Source organism: Suncus etruscus, chromosome 7 (assembly GCF_024139225.1).
Source record: "Suncus etruscus isolate mSunEtr1 chromosome 7, mSunEtr1.pri.cur, whole genome shotgun sequence".
In the NCBI taxonomy this organism is placed as follows: Eukaryota; Metazoa; Chordata; class Mammalia; order Eulipotyphla; family Soricidae; genus Suncus; species Suncus etruscus.
The window spans coordinates 130,442,034-130,466,698 of NC_064854.1; the positions used below are offsets into that span (position 1 = coordinate 130,442,034).

General features: G+C 39.8%; 1 protein-coding gene and 1 non-coding gene across 2 annotated transcripts in view; both read right to left on the reverse strand.

Annotated features, from left to right (window-relative positions):
* The window catches only part of DNAH12 (dynein axonemal heavy chain 12), a 227,137-nt gene that overhangs the window by 40,153 nt on the left and 162,319 nt on the right, over positions 1-24,665 (reverse strand). The window contains 9 exon segments of the mRNA XM_049776149.1: positions 1,009-1,201; positions 4,285-4,477; positions 5,815-6,029; positions 11,829-11,974; positions 12,428-12,575; positions 14,134-14,375; positions 14,731-14,871; positions 16,162-16,251; positions 23,246-23,377. Of these exon segments, the coding sequence (XP_049632106.1) occupies positions 1,009-1,201; positions 4,285-4,477; positions 5,815-6,029; positions 11,829-11,974; positions 12,428-12,575; positions 14,134-14,375; positions 14,731-14,871; positions 16,162-16,251; positions 23,246-23,377 (1,500 nt within the window).
* LOC126014956 (small nucleolar RNA U3) lies at positions 20,340-20,557 on the reverse strand. The gene has a single exon (XR_007497880.1). It is a non-coding gene; the product is annotated as a small nucleolar RNA U3 (small nucleolar RNA).

Genomic DNA, 24,665 nt, shown 5'->3' on the forward strand with positions numbered 1-24,665 from the left:
ATGGCCCTGGTGATCCCTTGCACCACTAGGCCACAGCTCTAGCCCACACACACAGATCTAACCTTAGTACGGAACTATCAGGCCCACTGTGTAAGACTAAGCCTGTCCCAGATGTGGATCCCAGACTCCTGACTCCACCAGTACTGCTGGAGTAGCCCCTATAAAAAAATAAGTGACTTTCTCTGCTCTGGAAGGAGAGGGAAGGGCTCCCAAATAATTCTTTTAAGCTCGGGGGCCATGGTTCAATGCAAAAGCCTGAGAACATGATATGATGCAGTATTGGCCCTGTGGTACCAGGGTATCTGGTCTAACCTGGAGTTTCTGGGGGCTTCAAGGGAAGTACTTTGATTCTCAGAGGACCACATGGTGCTAGAAAACAAAATGGATCAGGAGGCACAAACACTCTAACTGCTGTGCTATCTCTTAGCTCCACATTGCTATGATTTTTAATTTTATAAATCTTTTGTAGTTTCATCAGCCTAGACTAGCACTTTCTTCAGAGACAATGTCATCTTCAGAGAAAATTGTCATCTTAAGAATGAAAATCTGCGGCCAGTGAGGTGGCGCTAGAGGTAAGGCGTCTGCCTTGCAAGCACTAGCCAAGGAAAGATCGCGACTGTGGTTTGATCCCCCGGCATCCCATATGGTCCCCCCAAGCCAGGGGCAATTTCTGAGCCCTTAGCCAGGAGTAACCCCTGAGTATCAAATGGGTGTGGCCCAAAAAACAAACAAAAACAAAAAAAAAACAACAACAAAAAAGAATGAAAACCTGGACCCGTAGAGATAGCACAGTGGCATTTGCCTTGCAAGCAGCCGATCCAGGACCAAAGGTGGTTGGTTCGAATCCCGGTGTCCCATAGGGTCCCCCGTGCCTGCCAGGAGCTATTTCTGAGCAGACAGCCAGGAGTAACCCCTGAGCACTGCCGGGTGTGGCCCACCCCCCCAAAGAATGAAAACCTAAAAAAACAAACAAACAGAATGAAAAGCTATCTCGGATTAATTTTTTACCTGCTGCTTCTTTGTTATCTCATTGGACATGATTTTAGCAGAGTCTAAGACCTTTATTGCACTTTCATCTTCTAAAATGTTCCCTTCTGAAGATGATAATGTCTCTAATATTTTTTTCTCAATGTCTTTTAGCTGTTTATTGTTAGCTGCAGACTGAAGAATAAGAGCATTTCGTTCTTCTTCTAATTCTGGCCTAAAAAGAGAGAGACATTTCATATAAATTGTAAATATTCATTTAAATTAATATGTACTACATATCACAATTTTATAGATATTTAAATACTTTTATAGACATTAATACAAGCTTAGATGACTTTTATATCCTAAGAGAAAACTATAACATCCACATAAACAATAACTTGAGAATTTTATTTTATTTTTAAAATAATATCTTTATTTAACACTGTGATTAAAACATGATTGTAGTTGGGTTTCAGTCATAAAAAAAAAAACAAAACAAAACCAAAAAATCCCTTTCACCAGTGCAAAATTTCCACCACAAATGTCCCCAATCTCCCTCCTCCCCTACCCCTTGCCCATATTCGAGACAGGCATTCTACTTCCCTCACTCATTAACATTGTCACCATAGTTGTCAGTGCAGTTATTTCTCTAACTGCACTCACCACCCTGTGGTGAGCTTCATATTGTGAGCCGGTCCTTCTGGCCCTCATCTCTATTGTCTCTGGGTATTATTACAATAATGTCTTTTCTTTCCTTTTTTTAGGCCACACCTAGTGGTGCTCAGGATTTTCTCCCGGCTCTGCACTCAGAAATAGCTCCTGGCAGGCTCAGGGGACTATATGGGATGCCGGGATTTGAACCATCGTCAGTCCTGGGTGGGCTGCTTGCAAGGCAAACGCCCTACCACTGTGCTATCTCTCCAGCCCCAATGTCTTTTATTTTTCTTAAAACCCATAGATCAGTGAGACTATTCTATCTCTCTCTCCCTCCCTCTTCCTCTCCCTCTCCCTCCCTCCCCCTCCCTCTCTCTCCCCTCCTCTGACTTATTTCACTCAGAATAATAGTTTCCATGTCCATCCATTTATAGGAAAATTAATTTGAGAATTTTAATCCCCCCAAAGCATTGATTGTATAGATATGAGATTATAGATATGTGATATAAGAAGAGATGTAGTAATTCTCTCTCACAGAAGTTCTAGAGGTTTTGGGTTCCCAGGCTTACAAGCATATGGCAGGTGAGGGGCATATTGATGCTGGGGAAGGGCAAATGTATCTTCCATGATGCTCATGGGTTGGAGGGTAGAGGGATGTCAAAATGGGTTCATCCCTGATCTATGGGGTGGGATGCTGAGAATCGAACACGCGTCCATTCTGGGTCAGCCGCGTGCAAGGCAAATGCCCTACCGCTGTGCTATCAATCCAGCTTCAGTATTTTCACTTTTGATTTTATGCAATGAGACCATTTGACAATTCTATACTAAAATTTAAATGAAATAAAATACTTCCTCACAAGTTCCTTCTAGGTGTCACTGATTTTTATTGTTAAAAACAAATAAAAGGGGCCGGGCGGTGGCGCTAAAGGTAAGGTGCCTGCCTTGCCTGCGCTAGCCTAGGACGGACCGCGGTTCGATCCCCCGGCGTCCCATATGGTCCCCCAAGCCAGGAGCGACTTCTGAGCGCATAGCCAGGAGTAACCCCTGAGCGTTACCGGGTGTGGCCCAAAAACAAAACAAAAAACAAACAAAAAAAAAAAACAAATAAAAACTGAACAAGAACTGGGTGCTAAACAGAGAGGAAGTGATATGTGTGATACCCTTTCAGCAACAAAATTATAAACCACAGTGTCTAAAAAAAGATAGGGGCTGGAATGGTGGTGCAGGCGGTAGGGCATTTGCCTTGCGCACACTAATCTAGGATGGACATCGGTTCGATCCCCGGCGTCCCACACGGTCCTCTAAGCCAGGGGTGATTTCTGAGCACAGAGCCAGGAGTAACGCCTGAGCATCACAAGGTGTGGCCCAAAACCAAAAAAAAAAAGAAAAAAAAAAAAAAAAGAAAAATGTTTCCCATACAAGCAGGCAAAAGGAAGGGTGGAAGGAAAATTGGAGACACTGGTGGCGTAAATTTGGACTGGTGACGACTGTTGTATATTGTATATTGAAACTCAATCATGAACAATTTTTTTTGTTTGTTTTTTGCTTTTTGGGTCACACCCAGCAGCGCTCAGGGGTTACTCCTGGCTCAATGCTCAGAAATTGCTCCTGGCAGGCTCGGGGGACCACATGGGATGCTGGGATTCAAACTACCGACCTGCATGCAATGCAAACAGCTTACCTCCATGCTATCTCGCCGGCCCCATGGACAATTTTTTAACTATCTCATGGTGATGTAATCAAAGAATTTATTTAAAAATTTAAAAAAGTGCTAGTAATATAAAAGAATAAGACGTGAAGAAAACAAAAAATTCCTGTAATCCTACTACTCCAAGTAGATAATTGCTAACAATCTATAAACTTCATTTGTTCCAAATCTTATCATATTAATATGAATTGAGTTATGCAATAATTTTAAAACAAGGTATTAAACATATAGTTTTTCTATGCAAGTATTTTTGCTTAGGGATATACTTGATTGTGCACTGGGCTTACTCTCGGCTCTGTGCTTAGAAATCACACAAGGCAGTGCTCAAGGAACCATAGGGGTGCTAGTATCTAACACAGATTTTGCCCTACCACCTGCACTATCTCTCCAGTCCCTTGCACACTAATTTTTCATGGTAATTCTAAGTTTTTTATTGTTTCAGTAACATCCTGACAATAATTCTTTGGGAATTTATGATTTAGTCCATATCATATATTACTAGAGGCTAAAATTTCCCCCAATCAGAAATCATGACATGCCATGTAAACCTACCACATATACTAAAAACCTAATGCAATATAGTTGATATAATTTACTAATATACTTGATATAACTTACTTTTATTTACTTAAAGGCTACTTTAAAGGGTTATATAATTATTTAACTTATAACAAAATATAAAACAACACAATTTCAAAGTAGTCACTTATAGTATTAAATCCCTTGGGGCCGGAGAGAGATAGCATGAAGGTAAGGCGTTGGCCTTTCATGGAGAAGGTCGGTGGTTCGAATCCCGGCATCCCATATGGTCCCCTGAGCCTGCCAGGAGCGATTTCTGAGCATAGAGCCAGGAGTAACCCCTGAGCACTGCCGGGTGTGACCCCCCCTCCAAAAAAAAATCATAATATACATACTCTTCTCTAGACTCTCTGGGTACAACTAAAAATACATACCTTTCCTTTGCAACAACAATACCTAGTAATTGATCTTCAAGTCCTTCAGGAGTTATCATGAAATTGAGCAAAGATACTTTGGTAGCCAGCTCTGGCATATAATGTGGATTTCTGAGTTTTGTGGTAATATAAAACTTGAAATCAAAGGAATACTCAATAATGATCTCACCAAGTCTGATGCAATCAAGGCCACCTGTATTTTATAAAACAAATAAGCCAGAGTAATATCTGTGCTTAAGTTACAAATAAAGAATATAAAACAATTGAAATTTAAAAATAGAAATGACAAAACTCACAGACACAAAATTAAGTTTTTTTTTTTTTTTTTTTTTTTTTTGGTTTTTGGGTCACACCTGGCAATGCTCAGGGGTTATTCCTGGCTTTATGCTCAGAAATCACCCCTGGCAGGCTCGGGGGACCATATGGGATGCCGGGATTTGAACCAGCGACCTTCCACATGTAAGGCAAACGCCTTACCGCTGTGCTATCTCTCCGGCCCCGAAAAGTAAGTTTTTTTATATGCAAGCCTGATTCATTCTTAGTACTATAAGACATTTTCGATTGTCAGTGTCTTCTATATCAAAATCTATTTTAAGTATACTATAATTTATATCAATTTTTAGTCATGATTCCAAAACTATTTATTTATTTATTTTGGTTTTTGGGCCACACCCAGCAGTGCTCAGGGGTTACTCCTGGCTATCTGCTCAGAAATAGCTCCTGGCAGGCTCGGGGGACTATATGGGACACCGGGATTCGAACCAACCACCTTTGGTCCTGGATCGGCTGCTTGCAAGGCAAACGCCGCTGTGCTATCTCTCCGGCCCCTTAATGATGAACTTTTATGGTGCATTGTCATGCAACAGAATTTTCAGGGGCCAGGGAGATAGCACAGTGGTAAGGCATTTGCTTTGCATGCAGCTAACCAGGAAGGAACCCAGTTTGATTCCCAGCATCCCTCAGCCTGCCAGGGGCCATTTCTGAGTGCAGAGCTAGGAGTAATCCCTGAGTGATGCTGAGTGTGGCCCCAAAACCAATCAATCAATCAATCTATAAAGAATATATATAAAAAAAGAATTTCCAGATGGTTTAAGCTTCTTTATGATCCCTATAGAACTATGATCTTGATAACAGTGATTAAGACAATAAAGAGAGACAAAGTATTCATTTCAAATATCTAATCAAAGGGGCCTGAGTGGTGGCGCAGCGATAGGCCATTTGCCTTGCACTTGGCTGGCCTAGGATGGTTTGATCCCCTGGTGTTCCATAGGATCCCCCAAACCAGGAACGCTTTCTGAGCTCATAGCAAGGAGTCACCGGGTGTGGCCCAAAAGCCAAAAAAAAAAAAAAATCTGATCAAAGCTAACTTCTGGTACTTGTTCCAAACTTTCTTTTACTCATAACAATGGCATAAAAGTTCTAAGTTTACTAACATTATTGTAGAATTTACCTAAGACTCCTTTTCCTCAAAGATATATCTCAAAAATGATTTTCTCAGTTTCTGTTCCTACCGACTAATATTAACTTTACCTTGTTTAAAAGTTTGCCTAAGTAGTACCGGTTCTAAATATGGATCCAGTTCTTCTCCCACATTTTCTAAGAGAAGAGGTCTTCCAAACTGAATGCAATTTTCCATCGTTCTCATATAGTCTGAATCTGATAGTTTAATGACACTCAGAGAATTCTCTTTCTCAGAGTTTTTGATCCACTTATTGGCTTGACCCTGGGGATCAATCATTAAAGGCCTAAAATACATAGGGAAAAATGTCTGAAGAGAACACATACATAGTGTGATTTCTTTCAAAGTATTTAATCTAAATAATAAGCATTATAATAAATCTATACAAATATAAGCGTTTCACATCTATTATTAAGACTGACGTAAGTCTTGTGAGAAAAAGTGAGTGAAAAGGATACTTTTTGTCATTTATATTTGAACAAAGAAATTCAGCTTCAGGGAGCACTTTGGCTAAGTTACCCCAAGTTAAAAACCAGTTGAGTGACAGAAGAAGGTCTGTTGCGTTACTTAATTGGAATACAATAATTTTCACAAATGTACTAGCTACTGTACTTTTTGTTTTTTCTTTAAAAAACCTTCTGGGGCCGGAGAGATAGCATGGAGGTAAGGTGTTTGTTTGCCTTTCATGCAGAAAGACGGTGGTTCGAATCCCGGCATCCCATATGGTCCCCCGAGCCTGCCAGGAGCGATTTCTGAGTGTAGAGCCAGGAGTAACTCCTGGAGCAGCCGGGTGTGACCCAAAAACCAAAAATAAATAAAAAATCTTTTATTGCTTTTTCTTTTTTCTCTTCTTTTAAAAACAACTGATCACATTTAGCTGGAAAAAATATATTATGGTCAACTATATTAACTATGTAATTTTTCTTTAAATAAAGTAAAAAAATTAAAAAAGAAAAGAATATGGGGCCAGTGAGGTGACACTAGAGGTAAGGTGTCCGCCTTGCAAGTGCTAGCCAAGGAAGGACCACGGTTCGATCCCCTGGTGTCCCATATGGTCCCCCCAAGCCAGGGGCGATTTCTGAGTGCTTAGCCAGGAGTAACCCCTGAGCATCAAACGGATGTGGCCCGAAAAACCAAGAAAAAAGAATAAAAAAAGAAAAAGAATAAAAAAGAAAAGAATAAAAAGAAGAGAAAAACATACTTGCAGTGACAAGGAAACTTGTGAAATTATTGTATCTTAATGAGGTCATGAAGTCATTGTCAGAAGGTTTAGTAAGCTCTTGTGGCTTAGCTGAGCATTATTTTAGTTCATTTATTTCTGAACATTAGGTGACGTCAGCTACAAATTGTTTCTAAATTTGTGTGTTCCTATGGGGATGACAGTATTAATCAAAAATGAAGTTGTTGTGGCCATGCACTCCAGGAATTCAAAGCACTATTGTTGATATTGCAGTCCTTATGGGGCGTGTTTTCAGCTGTCAAGTCTTCTGGAAGTACGAGAAAGCAGGAGGAGGGAGCCCACACTAACTCCAAAAAAAGACCTGGTGATATCAGCCCAAATACTGTATTTTGAGCAGATTGATGTCTCTGCAGAGAGTTGTAAAAGAGTGGTGCAGCAGAGCCATCTAGGTAATTATGGGTGATGGATGCAGCAGGTGTGGCTTCGGCAGGGTGGGGAGTTGGCCCACCCTTGCTTTCCCAGATTGCCAGATTTTAGCCTCCTGGCCAGTGTATCCATCATTTTTCACGGCTTGTTTTATGTCTCTTTCAAGAGCACAGCGAATCTAGGGAGCTGGCAGGTACAGATCTGACTGCTTTTGTGGGGTCTTTTTTCTATGATTCCATCTGTGCTTTGTATGTCTTGGGTATTAATCCTTTATTAGATGAATAATGGGCAACCAGTTCCTTCTAGTCTGTGGTGTGTCTTTGTATTTTGGTCACTATTTCCCTTAAGGTGCAGATGTTTCTTATTTTTTTAAATAAATTACTTTACTTAATGCTGTGTTTAAATAACTTTTTTCGAGATTTTCACTTTTATTTTTACAAGTAAAATGACTAGACTGAAGCCAGAAAAACAACTCCAGATGTGAAAATAAATAAGGGTGGGAGGGCAAGAATCCTGGCCCCCTCAGAGGTAGTAGGGGGTGGGGTTGGCAGGGCCAGGTTCCCTCTTGTCAGTGCCACTGGACAAACTGCTTTTTTTTTTATTAATATCTTTATTTAAACACCTTGATTACAAACATGATTATAGTTGGGGTTCAATCATTTAAAGAACACCCCTCTTCACCAGATGGACATTCCCATCACCAATGTCCCAGATCTCCCTCCTCCCCACCCCACCCCCACCTGTACTCTAGACAGGCTTCTACTTCCCTCCTTCATGCACATTGTTAAGATAGTTCTCAGTGTAGTTATTTTTCTAACCGCACTCACCATTCTTTGTGGTGAGCTTCATGACCTTCCAGCCCTCCTCTCTTTTGTCCCTGAGAATTATTGCTAAAATGTCTTTCATTTTTCTTTTTTTTTTTTTTAATTTTTTTTAATTTTAATTATGACAACAAAGATGCAAAGAAAGAGGACAGGGTAAAGTTACAGTGGAAGCCCAATCACCCATAAACAGGATTCTCAGTAGTTCCATCGATGATATCCCAGCCTTGAACTTTCAGCCAAAGAGCATTAAGAAAAACAAAACTGAACCCATGTACAATACAATTACTTTGTCCCTCAAATCCCCAGTTGTAGTACATATTGTTTCTTAGCAGCACACCATATAATCTAAAGATATTAGACTTATGTAACTCTTTAAACATTGAGGGCAAAGTACATTTATCTAGTTCCATGCACATGCTTACTAGTTTAAGTTAACCTCAAAAGTTTTAATGGGTTGTTTTTCTTAAGGATTGGAGTCAAGGGAACATAGTAAAAAACGATATTAAAGTGGCATTTGTTTGCATAGGCCCACCAAAACATAAGGGACATGGAAAGACAAATTATGGTCTAAATACATGGAGACCCTACCCCTGAAGTTTCCTGGCACAGGACTGACTCTAGGCTCCAGGCAAACTAGTTTGTCCAATTCAAGTCATCGTCTGTAGTGGCAATACACCTCCATTCCTCACATAGTCTCTGTTGTTGGTATCATGTTTCTGTATTAAAGATCCTGGAGTCTGCATATCCCATATTGCAGTCAGGATGGTGCAGAGCATCCTCTCGTTTCACCTCACACTTAAGGGGCAATAGAGAGAACCATGTCCTGTAGAGCAGGTCATTGTTGTTGTCATGTCTTCTCACAGGTCATTGTTGTTGTCACATCTTCTCAGTATAAACGGAAGTGTCTTTTAAGGAGGTCGATGTCACACCCTTGGTGGTGTCTTTCCTGGTAGAGGACTGCTTCCAACTGTTGCTATAAAAGACCTTGGATGTTTCGTAGATAGCTTGCCTGGTTCCAGCGTGAATGGAGAATGCCCATTCATCTGAGGCCTGTGCCAGGTCATTATATCAATATTCAGGGTGTAAGGTACAATGTAATGAGATTTATTAGATAATAACTAATCTGTATGTATAGTGTTCTCCCATTTTAATGTGTCTATGCAAACAAGGATCAATGCCATGAAGCGTTATTGGTGCATCTGGAGGCAATAGGAACAAGACCAGCAATTTCCATGACATAGTTCAATCATAGGCATCAAACTGAGGGACAGTTCCACCAACAATCCTTACTGAACAGCTTACAAAGAAAAGACAAGATGAAAAGTGGATAGAAACATCATGGTAGGAGAATATATAGAGAGTTACAGCAGTTAAAGAAAATAATCATAAAATATTCAAAAGATATATGTGTTCAATATGTGTTCGATTTGTGTCCTTCTAAATAGTTCTGGGATTTGGAAGATCTACTGTATGTCTTTGGTCAGAGATTAAAGCTGTGAGTTACTGAAGTTAAGAAGGGTAAATCTGGGGTACTGATGGTTGGGAGGAGCATATGATCGCGCGGGGGCGCTAGCCCCCGAGCGGTTTCAAAATGTAGACTAGTATGAAATTGCCAGTGACAGCCCGAGTATAGCTGAGCAATTATCTGCCACCCCCCAGATCAAACGCCACCCCCTAAGCCAACCTCTGGAGCCGGCCTGGGAGTGGGAAAACCCAGGGTGCCCCATCAGCTCCTCCCAGAAACCCACCTGGAGATCCAGAGGAAAGGGGGAAAGGGGGGTCGGGTGACCCAGGTCCGGGCCCCCCACCCTAGGCCAGGCCAAAAGGCCGCTGGCACATGCGGAGGTCTGCCAGCTGCCCGCCCGTGCTGCTAAAAATCCTGCTCCAGGAAGGGAGAGAGACCCTCCCAGGCCCCAAGGGCAGGGATTTAAGCCCAACCTAGGCCGGTCCCCAGACCCGGCCTGGGAGTGGGGAAAACCCAGGGTGCCCCATCAGCTCCTCCCAGAAACCCACCTGGAGATCCGGAGGAAAGGGGGAAAGGGGGGTCGGGTGACCCAGGTCCGGGCCCCCCACCCTAGGCCAGGCCAAAAGGCCGCTGGCACATGCGGAGGTCTGCCAGCTGCCCCTCATTTTTCTTAAAACCCATAGATGAGTGAATTATTCTGCATCTACCTCTCTCCCTCTGACTTACTTCACTCAGCATAATAGATTCCATGTCCATCCATGTATAGGAAAATTTCATGACTTCATCTCTCCTGACAGCTGCATAATATTCCATTGTGTATATGTACCAGTTTCTTTAGTTATTCATTTTTTGAAGGGCATCTTGGTTGTTTCCAGAGTCTGGCTATTGTAAATAGTGCAGCAAAGAATATAGGTGTGAGGAAGGGATTTTTGTATTGTCTTTTTGTGTTTCTAGGGTATGTCCATAGCTGGATTGTATGGGAGCTCAATTTCCAGGTTTTGGAGGAATCTCCATATGGCTTTCCATAGATGGCATTCCCACCAGCAGTGAATAAGAGTTCCTTTCTCGCCACATCCCCACCAGCACTGCTTGTTCTCATTCTTTGTAATGAGCGTCAATCTCTGTGGCATGAGATGGTACCTCATCATTGTTTTGATTTGCATTTCCCTGATGATTAGTGATGTGGAGCGTTTTATCGTGTGCCTTTTGGCCATTTGTATTTCTTTTTTATCAAAGTGTCTGTCCATTCTTCTCCCCATTTTTTGATGGGATTAGATGTTTTTTTCTTGTAAACTTCTGTCAGTGCCTTGTATATTTTGGACGTTAGCCCCTTAATTAATGGGTGTTGGGTGAATAGTTTCTCCCACTCAGTGGGTGGCTCTTGTATCCTGGGCACTGTTTCCTTTGAGGTGCAGAAGCTTCTCAGTTTAATGTATTCCCATCTGTTTATTTCTGCTTCCACTTGTTTGGAGAGTGCTGGTGTTTCCTTTTTAATTATTGTGGGTCTGACTTCTCAAGGTCAGAAGCATCACATCTTTTGGAGAACCAAAACTAGGGTCCTACACATGCTAAACTAGTGCTTTAGCTCTTGATCCCTATCCCCAGGCCCATGTTCTATTATCTTTTTTTTTTTTGGTTTTTGGACCACACCTGGTGATGTTCAGAGGTTACTCCTGGCTCTGTGCTGAGAATCGCTCCTGGCTTGGGGGACCGTATGGGATGCCAGGGAATCGAACTGCCATCTGTTCTAGGCTAGCACAGGCAAGGCAGACGCCTTACTGTTTGCACCACCACTCCAGCCCCCATATTCTGTATCTTGATAGAGCTTAAGTAATATAAGTGTGCACTTCTGTTGGAACTCAGAATGGTAAAAAGCCCTGTGGCTTTCATTGTATATAAACTATCTTAAAGAAATCAACAAATAAAAAATATTGGTAATAATTTTAATGAATGAACTATTTGTAACGAAATATATCCATGTCTCCAACTTACACTGAAATGCCTAAAAAATTATCATGGATAACAGAATGGCTAAATTTGTGATAAAGTAGCAATAATAAAATACTAATTGCAGAATCCAGAAAGAGTCACTATATGAGTGCATCTTATAAGTTTATTTTCATTTTTCTATTTAAAATTTTCCAAATAAGAAATGGAAATATATATATATACATATATCATCTTACTTACCAACGCCTTGAATTATAAACAATTACGCCATTATCTATGGAGAAAGTATCTGTTGGTAATCCAGCAATATTCCAAGCTCTGATTTTTACTGGGTCACCCAAGGTCTTACTCAATGAGAACTCCTCTGAACATGGGATATTTTTCTCCTGTAAGAAGTAAACAAAAAAAAAGGAAATAAACAAAACATGATATTTACTTTAACATTTTTGATTGAAAATTAAAAAGTTGTGGCCGGAGAGATAGCATGGAGGTAGGGCATTTGCCTTGCATGCAGAAGGACAGTGGTTCGAATCCCGATATGCCATATGGTCCCCCAAACCTGCCAGGAGCGATTTCTGAGCATAGAGCCAGGAGTAATCCCTAAGTGCTGCTGGGTGTGACCCAAAAACCAAAAACAAAAGAAAATTAAAAATTTAATTTAATTGTGTTCAATTTTCTTTAATAACTTTAAGGAAAAGAAAAAACTGAATTAAATAAAAGTATGCATTTACTTTTCTAATTAAGCAAGAAGCAAATACAATTTTAAATCATATATTTTCACTTATTTCTTCCGTCTGTCTTTCTTGTTCTTTTCCCCCAAATATAGCAGAACACGTTACCTTACACAACAAACTCCAATCCTTTGTACATGTTAGTCGAAAGCCAGAAGTAAAAGCTCCAAGGTAGGCTATTACTCCCGCTGATACTAGTACATCACCAATCAAATTTTCGTATTTTATCTGAAGGTCACTTGCAGCTTGAGACCACCTGTGAGATCAATTAAAGGGAAAATGTACTCACAATATAAAACTTGAAGACAGTAAGTGAAATTATAAGGGGATTTCATTACAAATTTTGGAACAAAAGGCTACAGAATGTTGAGGAATTTTTTTTATTTAAAATGGGGTTTGGTTCAACTAATCCTAAAATGCTGTCATGTAAAAGTCAGCTACTATATTAATGATATTCCATCTTAATGAGACTATGAGTCATTTCTTATAGGCCTTGATCCTTCTGAGTAAGCAAAAATGAGTAACAAAAACCACAAAAGTATTTGTCTAATGATTTTCCTAGGATAATTTGGTTTACTGGCACTGCTATATCCCAGGATTTATCATCAGTCTGTAAAACAGGAATATCTGCAACTCATTACAAAACTTACATTCAAGTTGTTCTGAAACTGATAGGCTACTTCTGAAGCTGATTTTTCTTGACTGCATTGAGGTGGGCTGGTTTACACTCAGTGGTGTTCAGGGCTCACTCTGAGTTCTGCCCTCAGGAATCAGTCTTGGCAATGCTTAGGGGACTCTGTGCAGGGTCTCAGAATCAAATGGTTCAGCCGTGTGCAAAACAAACACCCCAGATCCTGTATTATCTCTCCATCCCCAATGTTGTTCTCTATTTTATAAAATCCTTACAGTGAAACACTCAATTCCAAAACCATCGTGTCTGCATTACAAAATACTGTTCAAGGTATATTACTTTATTATCAAAGGCATATGAGCTAGTTATAAAGATAACTGGCATAAATAAAGCTGATTGGCTTTGTTAAATCAAGCTAGTTACATACTCCTTGAAATACATTTTATGCAAATGAACTACTATTCCTCCCAACCTTTTTATTATGAAAAATTTTGCCATTAATAAGTAATTATACAATGAGCATCTGCACACTTAGCACTTAAATTAAAACATGCTATAATTTATGTATTTACTTCCTTTATATCTTTTAGCAATTTTCTTTTTTCTCTCTTTTTTTTTTTTTTTTTGGTTTTTGGGTCACATCCAGCTGTGCTCAGGGATTACTCCTGGCTCTATGCTCAGAAATCGGTCCTGGCAGGCTTGGGGACCATAGGGGATGCCAAGATTTGAGCCACCATCCTTCTGCATGTAAGGCAAACACCCTACCTCCATGCTATCTCTCTGGCCCCACTTCTAGCAATTTTCTTTTTTTTTTTTTTTTTTTTTTGGTTTTTGGGCCACACCCGGCGTTGCTCAGGGGTTACTCCTGGCTGTCTGCTCAGAAACAGCTCCTGGCAGGCACGGGGGACCATATGGGACACCGGGATTCGAACCAACCACCTTTGGTCCTGAATCGGCTATTTGCAAGGCAAACGCCGCTGTGCTATCTCTCCGGGCCCACTTCTAGCAATTTTCAAGCAAGCTACAAGCATTGACCTTGATATTCCTGTTTGGAGAGGCCCAGACATGTACCCTGAAGCTATCAAGCAGCCATTTCAAAATCATAGTCATGATAAACACCCTAAGAAAGTCACACCCTTATGCCTGAAGTCTTAACTCTTGTTCAAATCAGTAGAAAACTGACCTGTTTTTTTCTCCACCTAGTCCTCCAATTAATTTTGAGGCTCTCTCAAGTTTCTTTGCACAGAGTTCCACTTGGTCTTCTAAACGAGCCTTTTCCTCAGTTTTTTCTTTAAATGTTTTCTGCAAATTTTCCAAACGATGTTCTACGTCTGTTAATTCTGTTCGCTTCCTGTTCAAAATCTCCATAATCCCACCCAGGGATTTCTGAGCGTCTGAGAGGCGGGCCTTCTTCGGAGCCACTACCTATTTTGGGAACAACATATACAGCTGTGACAAATGCTCTGCAAAACTGTTATTGACATATATAATCCTTTATAGATACTATGGGTTAGAAGGATGTATGATTAAATAAAATTATTACTTATATTATTACAAATAAAACATCCTTAAATTTTACATTATATTCAAACACAAAATAAAATATCTACATATCTTATAAATATATATACACATGTATATAGATAATTCTGGACTATGAAACATATCTATTTGAGGTATCCTCCCAGTCCTTTAAAAAGTTCTTAACAAAGGAATACATGAACAGATTTAATTTCTAGAAATTTCTGAAAGAAAATGGTTGTGCAGATATGTAAAATACCTTTGCGACTCTGTCATATACTTCCATAGCCATGATCCACTTACACAGACCCTCAGCTGCAGAAGAAGCTTTAGCAACCTTAGGAGGGTCAAATTCAGGGTTTGTTAAGTATTCACCACGGATCTTCTGCATAACAGTCACCTATACAAAAATATTAAGATTTTAAATTTTCAATGCCTACTGCACAATCAGAAAATGAAAAAGGAATCATAATGCTAAAATTTTTTGCATAAAAGTCATATTGCCTTTAAAAATAAAATGGAAATAAAATGGGAGTGGTTATGAGAAATGGTACAGTAGTAGGGTACATGCTTTGCAAACAGATGATATAAATTCAATACTTAGCATGCCATACAGTCCCCTATGGACACTAGGAGTGATTTTTTTTTTGGGGGGGGGCCACACCCAGCAGCGCTCAGGGGTTACTCCTGGTTATCTGCTCAGAAATAGCTCCTGGTAGGCATGGGGGACCATATGGGATGCCGGGATTCGAACTGATGACCTTCTGCATGGAAGGCAAACGCCTTACCTCCATGCTATCTCTCTGGTCCCAGGAGTGATTCTTGAGTACACAGTGAGGAGTAACTCCTGACTACTGCCAGGTATGGCCCCAAACAAAATAAAATCACTTTGAGTTGATTTAAAAATTAAAAGATAAGAGCAACTGTACAGAAACACAAATGATATTTGTTATTTTTTTGGGGGGGGGGGGTTAAGGATTACTCCTGGCTATGCGCTCAGAAATAGCCCGACTTGGGGGAGCCATATGGGATGCCAGGGGATCGAACTGCTGTCCATCCTAGGCTAGAACAGGCAAGGCAGACACCTTACCTCTAGCTCTACCTCTCCAGCCCCAGAAACACAAATGATATTTGAAAGAAAAACAGGGAAACTTCTCATAGATATTAAGGCAAGATGCTTCTTTTAAAATTTAAAGCTTTTTCAGGTTGGCCAGAATGTGCCTGAGGTGCCTCAGTGACACATGCCTCCATCGGTAAGGCCCTAAATTTAAGACATCTCTGATACCACAAAAACAAGCAACAAATAGAAGCAAATACTTTCTTCAGAATGGAAAGAATAGACACAAGGAAATATAGCACTGAAATGTTAATAATTAAACTTTAGATGGAAAACAGCACACTATACTTTTTAAGATCTCACATATCTTTGGAGAGCAGATTATACTATATTATAGTCTATCAGCAAACAAATACTTTATTTTGTGTCACTAGTAGTCTAAAACAGCAATTTATTAAATAAATTTTCAGTGGTCTAAAATGATGATTTATGTGTTATGAGAATTCATAATATATTACATATTTTAATCCTAAACACAAGTGGTAATTTTATGTCTTACGTAATATTGTATCGTACTAAGAATCTTATGCATCATGACAAAATTATATGTATAAAAATTCCAATGAAACTCACTGGAATGTTGTCCTTGTCATATTCCTTCAAGTCTCTTAAGAAATTCATATCTCCCAGGAGTTTTTTGCTCGGTCCCCAGTAATCAAGTATCTATAAGGGATAATTATTAATTATATTACATGTACATTTAAGGGTGCTAACACACATTTTTTTCTTCTTATAGTTTAAGCTATTTTATCTATTGAAACTGTATACTTTCAAAATATCAGCTCATATACTATTAGACATTAAAATGTTTTTCTCAAATAAAAGGTTGTCTGGTAATAATAGCCAGAGACAACGGAGATGAGAATCAGGAGGACCAGTCCATGATAGAGAGTTTGCTACAAAGCGGTGAGTGCAGTTAGAATAGAGAAGGGTCCAGTGTGACAATGATAGCTGGAAATGATCACTCTGGACAAGAACTGGGTTCTTAAAGGGGATAAAGTAACATGCCTGGCCCCCTTCATTAGCAATAGTGCAAACCACAGTGAAGAGAGAGAAAGAGAAAGAGAAAGAGAAGATGCCTGTCCCAGAAGTAGGCAGGAATGGGTGGTGGTAGGGAAACTAGGGACACTGATAGCAAGCAATGTGCACGGAGAGTATACATTCTTTGAACAAGAACTTATTAGCCAGAATCTGGAAGCCACACAGATGTCTGATAAGAGATGAGTGGCTAAAGAAACTGCGGTATATCTACACAATGGAATACTATGCAGCCATTAGAAAAAAAGAAGTCATAAATTTTGCTTATACATGGATGGACATGGAGAATATTATTCTGAGTGAAATGAATCAGAGAGAGGATAAACATAATAATCTCACTCAATGTTGGGACATAAGGGAAATAAAAGACAGTGTGGTGATGATATCCAGAGATAATAGAGATGAGGATTAGAAGAACCAGTCCATGGTAGGAAGCTTGCCATAAAGAGTGGAGAGTGAAGTTAGAGTAGAAAAGGTCTAATATGGAAAGGACATTCATGGCACCCCTTCATTTGCAGTAGTACAAACCACAATGTCAAAAAAGAAAAAAGGGAGAGATGGATATAGAGAGAATGAAGTAAAATGCCTACCCCAGAGGCAGGCAGGAGAGGGTTGGAAGGAGGGAAGAGGGTATTGGGAAGGGAGGGGGAGAAACTGTTTGCACTGGTGGCAGAAAATGTTCACTGATGAAGGTTGTTATATAGTGTATGACTGTAACTCAATCATGAACAACTTCATCTGTAAAAAACAATAACTGCATTATGAACAACCTTGTAATCATAATGTTTAAATTGAAAAAAGAGGGGCCAAAGCAATAGCACAGTGGTAGGGCATTTGCCTTGCACACGGCTGACCCAGGACAGACCTGGGTTCGATTCCCCAGTGACCCATATGGTCCCCCAAGTCAGGAGGAATTTCTGAGTGCATAGCCAGGAGTAACCCCTGAGTGTCACCAAGTGTGGCCCAAAAACCAAAATATAAAAATAAATAAATAAATTGAAAAAAAAAGAATTTATCAAAAAAGAAATCTTGACAACAAGAATGGAAATTTTGTGTTAAATTTAAAAGCAAAGAAATGGCCACAACAGCAGAAGTATTTGAGGATCAGAGAATTAGTCTAGTAATTAAGGCATTTGTGTTGCTTGAGGTCCACCCAGGTTCCATCACTAACAGAGCATCTAATCACCTGAGCACCAAATAAATAAATCCTGAGAATAGAGCCAGTTGTAACACCTGAGCACTATAGAATATATTGCAAGAGGGGGCATATGTTAAAAAAACACTAAAATCTAACAACATAAAAATTTCTGTATAAAAAATTAACAAAATAAAAAGGCAACCCACTGAATAAAAAATGAACTTATTGGGGCCGGAGAAATAGCATGGAGGTAAGGCATTTGCCTTGCATACAGAAGGATGGTGGTTCGAAGCCCGGCATCCCATATGGTCACCCGAGCCTGCTAGGAGTGATTTCTGAGCTTAGAGCCAGGAAGAACCCCTGAGCGCTGCTGGGTGATCCAAAAAACCAAAAAAAAAAAAAAAAAAAAAAAAAAGAAAGAAAAAGAAAAAAAAAAAGAACTTATTATCAAATTTACTAATAAAAGTTAATTAGAAAGGGCCTGGAGAGATAGCACAGCAGCGTTTGCCTTGCAAGCAGCCGATCCAGGACCAAAGGTGGTTGGTTCGAATCCCGGTGTCCCATATGGTCCCCCGTGCCTGCCAGGAGCTATTTCTGAGCAGACAGCCAGGAGTAACCCCTGAGCAATGCCGGGTGTGGCCCAAAACCAAAAACAAACAAAGAAACAAACAAAAAAGTTAATTAGAAAGAATAAAATTAATTCTGTATAAAACAAAAGATTAGCATAAAATTTAATATAAGAAAACATTTTCACTACTTAAACTTTTTTTTGGCCACACCAAGAGGAACCCAGGTGGTTCTGGTGGTGCTTGGAAGGCCATATGGGATGCGGGGGATCAAACCTGAGTCTGCCACATGCAATGCAATTCTCTATCTGCCATACTATTGCTTTGACCCAAATGAATCAATTTTTACTTTCCTTTATGCTGGTCTCGTTCAGACTAGAAAAGTAGTACTGAAAACAAAGGTTTGTGCTTTCCCTACAAATGTCTATACTGTAACCCAATCAACAGTGTGATTTTAGTTGGAGGTTGGGTCTCTGAGAAGTTCTTTAAATCATGAAGAGGATAACTGCCCCTTTATATAAAAGAGAAACCACAGAGTTCTCTCCCTAGGATTCTATCTTGTGGGGACACAGAAAAAAGATGGCCAACTATGAAGCCGGAGCTATGGACCAACAGTAGGGCATTTGCCTTGCACGCTGCTGACCCAGGACAGCCTGCGGTTTGATCCCCTGGCGTCTCATATGGTCCCCCAAACCAGGGGCGATTTCATAGCAAGGAGTAACCCCTGAGTGTCACTAGGTGTGGCTCAAAAAACAACAACAACAACAACAACAACCACTAAAATATGGCCAACTCTAAACAAGAATTAAGGCTTTCACCAGACCCTGGTCTGTCAGAACCTTGATCTTGAATGTTCCAGTCCCAAGAACTCTCAAAAATTGAGGATTGGTAGAAGGAAAGCACAGTATGATCTCATTTATCTGTGTCATATAGAATAACTAAATGAAAAATATAATGTAGTAAAAGAGGATGGAATGCTGAAATCACTCTTGACCCCAAAGCTAGGGGAGGAAAAGGACAAAGAGTACCTGAGCACCACCAAGTGTGGTACCAAAACCAAAAATAAATAAATATTACCTATAAGTCAAGCTGGCTGTGGTAATTGTTACAAATGAACTGAGAAAGCAAACATTTTATTCTAAGCAATCCTTTTGCCTATTTAGATTTTAAAAGTAAAAAAAGTAAGTAGTGGAAAGAAAATTACATGTTGCTCTGCCATATTTAATATAAAGAACATGGTACAAATAAAAGATGATCAAGAGCTTCTTACTTTTTTACCTACTCCTAAAATCTTGATAAGAACTGAATTGGTATGTGTAAATGAGAACAGCTTCTATGATAAATTCAGTGAAAGATAAAATGACCAAGGACCAAAAACGAAATTCTCTGATTCAATGGTTTACACTAGGCATTGTAAAACATCCAAAGGAAACAAATTTGTGCATTTAGTTTAGGATGGATGCAATGCCGTTCTTCAAAAAAGAGATAAAGCCTTGGATTGCAATAATATCAGTTAACTTTGATGTGACCTATTGTTTATTACTTTTAATTATGAACTTTATATACATGCTAACAGTTTATTATTTTCGTCAACTTGTGAGTCAGGTGCTGTGGAATCCCCTGTAGATTTTATCTTTCAGGGTTCCACACAGGCTGACCATCTTGTTCAAAGTTACACTCCTAAGAGGATCAAGGATTTCTGTATTCTGGCTGCTGACCACATGCTTTCAAAATTGTGTTTTTATTTTTAATTTTATTTTTAACTATCTTTATGTAAGCACCATGATTACAAACATGTTTGTAGTTGGGTTTCCATCATAAAAAGATCACCCCCCTTCACCAGTGCAACCTTCCCACCATCACTGCCCCCCCACTCCCTCCTCCTCCACGCCCTGCCTGTCTTCGAGACAGGCATTCTAGTTCTCTATTATAACTACTTCACTCAGTAAAATATTTGAATGCTCAGAAAGAAATGTCTTTAAATTACATCTCATACTTTTTTCTTTTTCACCACTCAGACTGCATCCTCTCCCTCAACCCCTTCCAAAGGAAGGGGAGAACGACCATCAATGGCAAGAGGCAGCCACAGAAGAGAGACCTAGAGCCGTCTTCACGCTTAGGAGAGGATGCTCTGGCTCCTCCTCGTGGCTTCGGGTGCTCTACACGATCAGAGAAACTTCTCTAGTCACATGCTATAGAAATGATCCGCCTGGGAGACGGGAGTCTAGCAGCATGGGGTCCGGCAGGCCTCCGCCATGCCAGAGGCCTTCTTTTTTTTTTTTTTTGGGGGGGGGGTCACACCCGGCAGTGATCAGGGGTTATTCCTGGCTCCAGGCTCAGAAATTGCTCCTGCAGGCACGGGGGACCATATGGGACGCCGGGATTCAAACCAATGACCTCCTGCATGAAAGGCAAACACCTTACCTCCATGCTATCTCTCCTTCTTAACCAGGCCTAGGGGGGTGCGGGACTTGGGTAACCCCAGCACCTCTCTATTGCCTTGCTCCAGATCTCCAGGGCTCTACCCCGGGCCACATGCCTGGGCAAGCCAGCGAGTTGGGTCCCTTGGTGGAGCTTGAAGGTACCCTAGGCTTTCCCCCATTCCCCACTCGGCTCCTTAGGGAGGGTCTGGGTGGGGCTCTGAACTACCGGCCTCCCAGTTTTTTTGAAGCAGTCACTGGTAATCTCTTACGCACAAGATACATTAATAGTACTGACTATCATTGAATTATGTGTTTATGTATGTAGAATGTCCATTTGTACTCTGCTTTTCTCACACCACTACAAAAGATCATTTTCTCTTTACTCTCTCACCCCTATCATCATTACTCTACATTTACCCTTTTTAACTTAAGTACTGTAGAGTCCTAAGTCACAGACCAAAGTGGTACCCTGGAGTTAACACCCACCCAACTATTCCAAAAGGCATAAAAAGGACACGTAGGTCTTTTCAACATTTTGGGTGTTTTCTTTGACGGCTATAATTTTTGCTGAATATTTTCTTATACAGTGACAATCCCTCCCCCCTTTTTTATCTGCTCATTGTGAACTATTTAATATGGAATTTGGTGTGAAAGAATCCCTCAATTTAATGCTTATGTTTGAACCAAGTCATGGGTATTGTTGGACATGTTCTTACGCCCCCATATAATCTGATAACGCCACAAGGCTTTATTTTCTTGTTTGCATAGGCACACTAAAATGAAAAAAAAATACTATACATACAAAAAGAGTTCTTATCTAATAGAGATGGGAACACACAAATCTTATAGTGCAATGGGACCTTACACCCTGAACATGGGAACATAAAGACCTCGCACAGGCCTCAGAAGAATAGGCATTCTCATTCACCCCTGATCTAGAGAAGACATCTACAAAAACATCCAAAGGTTGTCTATAACATCACCTGGAGGGCAATCCTACTACCAGGGAAGACCTTACCGCTGCTCATGACATCGACCTACTTAAAAGAGACTTCCCTTAACACTGAGAAGACTTAACAACAATGACCTGCTTACTAGACAGGGCTTTCTGTATTGCCCCTTAATTGTGAGGTGAAACTAGAGGATACTCCACACCAGCCTGACTTCAATGTTAGGATGTGCCAGATTTCAGGATCTTTAATACAGTAAACCTGATGCCAACAATAGAAACTGCATGAAAAATAAAACTGTATTGGCACTACAGACAATGACTTGGATTGAATAAACTAGTTTTCCTGGAGCCTAGAGTTGGTCTTATGCCAGGAAACTTCAGGGGTAGGGTCTCCTTGTATTTAGACCAAGGCTTTTCCTTTCCATATCCCCAATATTTTGGTGGGCCTATGCAAACAATATTTGCCACTCTAACACCGTTTTTACTGTGCCCTTTTGCCTAACCCTTAAAAAAAAACCTCTTAATGGGCCCAGAGAGATAGCACAGCAGTGTTTGCCTTGCAAGCAGCCGATCCAGGACCAAAGGTGGTTGGTTCGAATCCCGGTGTCCCATATGGTCCCCTGAGCCTGCCAGGAGCTATTTCTGAGCAGACAGCCTGGAGTAACCCCTGAGAACATTGGGTGTGGCCCAAAAACCAAAAAAAAAAAAACCAAAAAACAAAAAACAAAAAAAACCTCTTAAACTTTTGATGTTAACTTAAACTAATATGTATGTGCATGAATATATAAAAAAATACTATGCCTTCAATGTTTAAGGAGTCACATAAATTTCATGGCTTAAGATTGCTTTGTGTACTGCTAAGAAATGTTTATAATGTACTACAATCTGGGGACTTGTGGACAAAGTAATTGTACATGGGTTCTGCCTTATTTTTCTTATGTACTTTGACTGTAAGTTCAATATTTAGGCATCAGCAAGGGGATTTCTTCTGAGAAACTCTGTTTTATGGGTGATTGTCCTTTCACTGTAACTTTACCTGTCTCCTTTGCATCATTGTTCTCATAATAAAAATAAAAAAATTAAAAAAAAGATGTATGAAAAATAGAATCATATGGGCCAACCAGACAAAGATTGGGACTAAAATGGTCATTCAGCTAAGTCTTCACTTATTCAGTTCAAAGTAGCAATATTTAATAAAAATTACTTTTATATATAAAAGAAAGAAATGATTCTGAAAGTATAGTCTTACATCTCATAATTTTTTTATAACTTAGCTGGAAGAGAGTGCTTTTTCAACCTCATAATAGTAGGGGGACCTGCATAGAAAGAACAAAGATGGGAGTAACTGAAACCACATTTCCTGTATGATTCTTTAGTACACAGAAAATTGTACTTATCATAGTTAATTCTGAATAATTTAACTTGAAAAACAATGTTTCTTCCTTAGAATGGCTATTAATATTAATTTAGCCATTGACTAGTAACATTTAATTTAGTATTGTTTATAACCATGAATATTATTTTATATCTATCGTATTACCTTGCCTCAGTCCTGAAGGATCTGTAATATTTTCTGGTTTTTATATCTTTTCATTACGCAAACAGCAGCCATAACTAGTTTAACACCAGAGGGAGGATTTTTCATTGATTTGACAATTGTGATGTCAGATGGCTAAATCAAAAGAAAAGAAAATATCTTTATAGAATAGTTAATATTAAAATGTTTTTGTTTAAGGGCCGGAGAGATAGCATGGAGGTAAGGCTTTTGCCTTGTATGCAGAAGGTCAGTGGTTCGAATCCCGGCATCCCATATGGTCCCCTGAGCCTGCCAGGAGCAATTTCTGAGCGTAGAGCCAGGAGTGACCCCTGAGCACTGCCAGGTGTGACCCCCCCAAAAATAGTTGTTTAAGTAATCTGAAATATAAAAATAAAATTTTTATTTGAAGTTGCAATTGCTTTTTCTTTGTACAGCTATAAAATGACATATAAAATGTATGACTAATAATGACAGGTATCTTAAACAGATTAAGACTAGAGATTCTCAAATGTCTGCAAGTGCCTATATCCTTATGAGAAATACATTATCTTACAAAAATTATTTTGCACACATGTTAGAAAATTGCATACTGCACATACCAAAATCAAACATTAAGGATGACTTAAGTTAAAAATAATTAGGTAATGGCCAGGTATCTAGATCAGTGGCAGAGCTCTTGCTTTAAATGTAGGAGACTTGGGTCTGATTCCCAGTACCACACACACACACACACATACAAACACACAGACACAGACACACAGACACACACACACACACACACACACACAGAGGACAACGGAATGAAGTGTTTTTTAAATATGCAGAAAAGAAAAAAGACAGAAAATAAATAATTCCAGTACAATGTGAGCAGTATGTTATATAACTATAAAGGCTGTTATAACAAAATCAAATATGCTCTATCAAATGATACACTAAATTATTCACAGGTTGAGCAATTGTCCTGTGAGGTATATTCTATGAAAGTTATAGCAGTAATGAAAAAGAAGGCCAATAATGGGGTCTGGATCCTGGACCATCTTATTAATCTCAGTCTCCTTAATCAGTAGAAGTAGCCTCTTCTGGTGAGGTTGTTCTCATTCTGCGCTGTAAAGTCACATACAACCCAGTGTACTGTAAATACATCTGCACTGGAAATGGCGTGGAGGGTGTGTGACACGACACTCGGGATCAAATACAGAATCTCATACATACACAGATTCTCTTTACTGCTAAGTTACATCCCCAACCCGTATTGGGAACCATGTTTATCTGCACAAACATGCTCAGGAGGCTGCAGAATGGATGCGTCAGACTCCTTAGTATATATTCCCACTTCGTGTACAGAATGGCTGGCTCCTTTCAGAGACAATCTGCTCTATTCCCAATGAAAGATCCTGAATAAAAGTGATAATGTATGAAGATA